At 39.3% G+C, this 3,592-nt stretch overlaps 1 protein-coding gene across 1 annotated transcript in view; it reads right to left on the bottom strand.

Moving 5' to 3' along the window:
* Positions 1–1,689: 1,689 nt before the first annotated feature.
* Positions 1,690–3,592, bottom strand: part of LOC107687159 (myosin-7-like) — a 12,783-nt gene continuing 10,880 nt past the window's right edge. Inside the window, exons 33-39 of the mRNA XM_016484385.1 lie at positions 3,459–3,592; positions 3,162–3,365; positions 2,777–3,073; positions 2,579–2,683; positions 2,294–2,389; positions 2,068–2,202; positions 1,690–1,795 (exon numbers count right to left, since the gene is read on the bottom strand). The exon at positions 3,459–3,592 is cut by the window's right edge and continues 193 nt beyond it. Of these exons, the coding sequence (XP_016339871.1) occupies positions 1,775–1,795; positions 2,068–2,202; positions 2,294–2,389; positions 2,579–2,683; positions 2,777–3,073; positions 3,162–3,365; positions 3,459–3,592 (992 nt within the window). The 3' untranslated portion in view covers positions 1,690–1,774. The remainder of the gene's footprint in view (positions 1,796–2,067; positions 2,203–2,293; positions 2,390–2,578; positions 2,684–2,776; positions 3,074–3,161; positions 3,366–3,458) is intronic.

The following is a 3,592-nucleotide window of genomic DNA, read 5'->3' as shown; positions in this document are numbered from 1 at the left end:
AGAGAGAGAGAGAGAGAGAGAGATTTTTGAAGCCTTTAACAAATGTACATTTTGATATTGAAAGATGTGACAACTTGCCCCTCCCTGCCCTACATGGACACCAAGGAGGCATGTTCAATGAGAGATTCAAGGGTGGCAGTGCCCTCAGGTGGTGGGTGACTGACCATTACAACTCACATTTTTACAGCATTTTGGAGTTTGTTTTAGGTTTAGGTTTAGAATATATTGCCAACATAATTGATGAGAAAGAGATTCTTCTGAAATGACAGTAATGAGCTGAACTGTACACTCTTAGTCCAACAATGCTGCTCCCAACAATAATTTACAGTGGGTATAGAAAAGAATCACCCCCCTTTAAAATAAACATATTTTGTTTGCTGAGTAAATACAGCTGAATAAAACAAAAACTGTGTCAGCCTTCATTTCAGGCTGCAAAGCAACAAAATGTTATTATTTTAAAGGGAGGAGGGGGGGGTGATTCTTTTCTATACCCTACTGTATATTGACCAATTTATATTCGCAACAATAAGTCATATGCACCGTAGACAGTAAGACAGAATAATAATATCCTAGATCGACACCATAACAGTCTATCTAAGCTGTATGGTACTTGAATTTTCACTGCATTTTGCTGTCCGGTCAAAAATTTATGAATCTTATTTAATGGCGTAGATGGAGGCATTTTAATAGATCCTGTTAAATGGTAATGCATTAATATTCTTTTGTTCCCTGAGTAGGGTTTGGTATCGAAAACCGGTTCCATTTTAGAACCCGTTCCAAATTTCCAAGAACCGGGTATTCGATAAGATGCGTGCATTTCGATTCTGCTTAACGATCCCTGCGTTCGCATTTGAATGTGATTTAAAACGATTTAATTGCAGGAATGGAAAGAACTTGCGCCTTGTTTGTGTGCAGCGCAGTGCTGTCGCAGTGTGGGTTCCCGGTTTGTGTCCCGTTCTCGAACCGTTCCATGCATTTCCACTGTAGAAAAGGTTGTTCCGGGCCAGAACTGACTTCTTACATATTTGTCGACCAATATGCAGAAAACTACGTCAGTATATCATCATAAACACAGCCGTTTTTGTCTTAAGTGAACGTAAACAGATGAGAAAGAAAACACACATGTACACGCTGCCTGTCATTAATGTTAATAAAATAACAAAAGAAAATCATTCACTGATCTTGACTGAATATATTTAATAACTTGAATTAATCTATATTTTATTTATGAAAAGAAAACTATGCAGTGTTTTTAAACTTTTGATTACAGTTTCTGTACCTGGAATTTGGTTCAGTTGTATTTATTTATGCTAGTGCTATTTGAATAGTTTGTTCCTATTTTATTACTGACTGTTTACTTGTCTTTAACACTTTAATATTTGAAATTTATATTAATCTAGCTGTTTTTGCTGTGGTATTTTTGTTAAAACCATAGTCAAAATTCCTCTTGCAGTGTTCTGTAGGCTGCTGATATTTGCTCATGTTATTCAGCTGCAACAGAATGCTTTGTAAAAAGACAGGACAATTGAAGAAATGTTCCTATTTAGTTTGAATTAGAGTTGAGAGTAGACTAGCCTAATCTGTGGCACATGCAGTACATTCAGGCAGCTGGTTTACTGTTGTGTACAGGATCATGTTGGGATATTGCAATGTCTACATGGTTAAAAAAAGACAAAAGGGGATGAAGTATTCATTTGCATGAATGCTTTATTCTACTAAACTACAGAAGAGATCATTACAGCAATCCATGTTTGCAGAGATCCAGTTAATATTTTCACTCCTCATCAGCCCCCTTCTGTTGGGAACAAAAAGAATGTTAAAGAAAATAATGTTAACCTAATCCAGTTCAAAATGGTATGAACTCAACACATAACTAATTGACATGGATGTTTTTGTTGTTGTTGTTGTTGTTTTTGAATGGCCACAGCAGCTACATAGCCAAATGCATTTCATCAAGTGCAGTTGTTGCAACTGTATAAATTGATTTTTATATCCTCAAGTCACTAAAGTGTGCAGATTTAGAGATTCAGTCAATTTAACTATGTGCTTATTGTTGCCTGCTCTTACCTTGGATCCTGTATCACGGCTCTTGGCTCTCAGCTTGTTGACCTGAGATTCAGCAATATCAGCCCTCTCTTCTGCTTCATCCAGCTCATGCTGCAGCTTACGGAACTTGCCCAGACTAGAATTGGCTTGTTCTTCCTATAGAATATACATAAAGGTATTTGTGAAAATCAGAATTAGCCATATACAATAATTGCATATGATCATATGATGGAAAAAGTATACTTACAGCCTCCTCTGCAACTCTCTTGTAGGACTTGACCTTCAGCTGGAGTTTGTCCACCAGATCCTGCAGGCGAGCCAGATTCTTACGGTCCTCCTCAGTCTATGTAAAGCAAAAAAAATATAACAAAGAGTGAAAAATTGAAGGGGGTCTGAATACTTTCCGTACCCACTGTATATATATATGCGTTTTATAAATTGCATTAAATAAATTGAATACATTTTATGTATTTAGTAAATAACAATCAAATCAGCCAAGGCAAAAACTGCTTGTAGGCAATATTTTTCCTACCTGGTAGGTGAGTTCTTTGATGCGTCTTTCATATTTACGAATCCCCTTGACAGAGTCACTGGCCTTTCTCTGTTCTATCTCCACCTCACTTTCCAGCTCTCTCACCTAACAGAGGTGTGAGAATTTTAGCTAATCAAACGTAATGCACATTTTACAGAAAACACAATAGACTTGTTTCTAAAAACATCAGCAGCTTACCCTGGCTTCCAGTTTCTGGACCTGCTTCTTGCCTCCCTTCATGGCGATCTGCTCAGCTTCATCCAGACGGTGCTGCAGGTCCTTGATGGTTTGCTCCATGTTCTTCTTCATGCGCTCCAGATGAGCGCTGGTGTCCTGCTCCTTCTTCAGCTCCTCTGCCATCATGGCAGCATCAGTGATAGCCTTCTTGGCTTTCTCCTCAGCATTCCTGCACTCCTGCACTGCCTCCTCAACTTCAGTCTGAAGCTGAGTATTATCTCCCTCCAGCTTCTTCTTCTGATTCAGCAGACTGGTGTTCTAAACAGACAATATTTACATTCATATACTTTCTAGATGATATTGTGAGGGTTGTTACTTGTGTTTGTCTAGTACAGAGCTGTCATACCTGAGAATGCAGGAGCTGGACTCTCTCGCTGATGTCCAGCAGTTCCTGCTCAGCCAGTTTCCTTCCTCTCTCAGTCTGTTCCACCAGGGATCTCAGCTCATCCAGTTCAGCCTGCAGCAGATTGTTGCGTCTCTCCACAATGGCGATGTTCTCTTTGAGGTCATCATTACTGCGCAGAGCGTCATCCAGCTGAATTTGGGAATCCTGTGAAGTACAAGATTTACAAATGAAAAGACTGCAGAACAAAGTGGTATTTCACGTAAGCGTCATCAAATCTGAATTGAAAATTCATCATACCTTGAGATGTCCATGAAGACCCTTGAGTTGCTTCTGGGCTTCTGAAGCCTGTCTGTTAGCCTGGCTGAGCTGAATCTCCATCTCATTGAGGTCTCCCTCCATCTTCTTCTTCAGTCTGAGAGCTTCATTCCTGC

The sequence above is a fragment of the Sinocyclocheilus anshuiensis genome, unplaced genomic scaffold, assembly GCF_001515605.1.
Source record: "Sinocyclocheilus anshuiensis isolate Anshui unplaced genomic scaffold, SAMN03320099.WGS_v1.1 scaffold601, whole genome shotgun sequence".
In the NCBI taxonomy this organism is placed as follows: Eukaryota; Metazoa; Chordata; class Actinopteri; order Cypriniformes; family Cyprinidae; genus Sinocyclocheilus; species Sinocyclocheilus anshuiensis.
The sequence above is the reverse complement of the archived record's forward strand: the minus strand, read 5'-3'. Positions and strand labels throughout refer to the sequence as shown.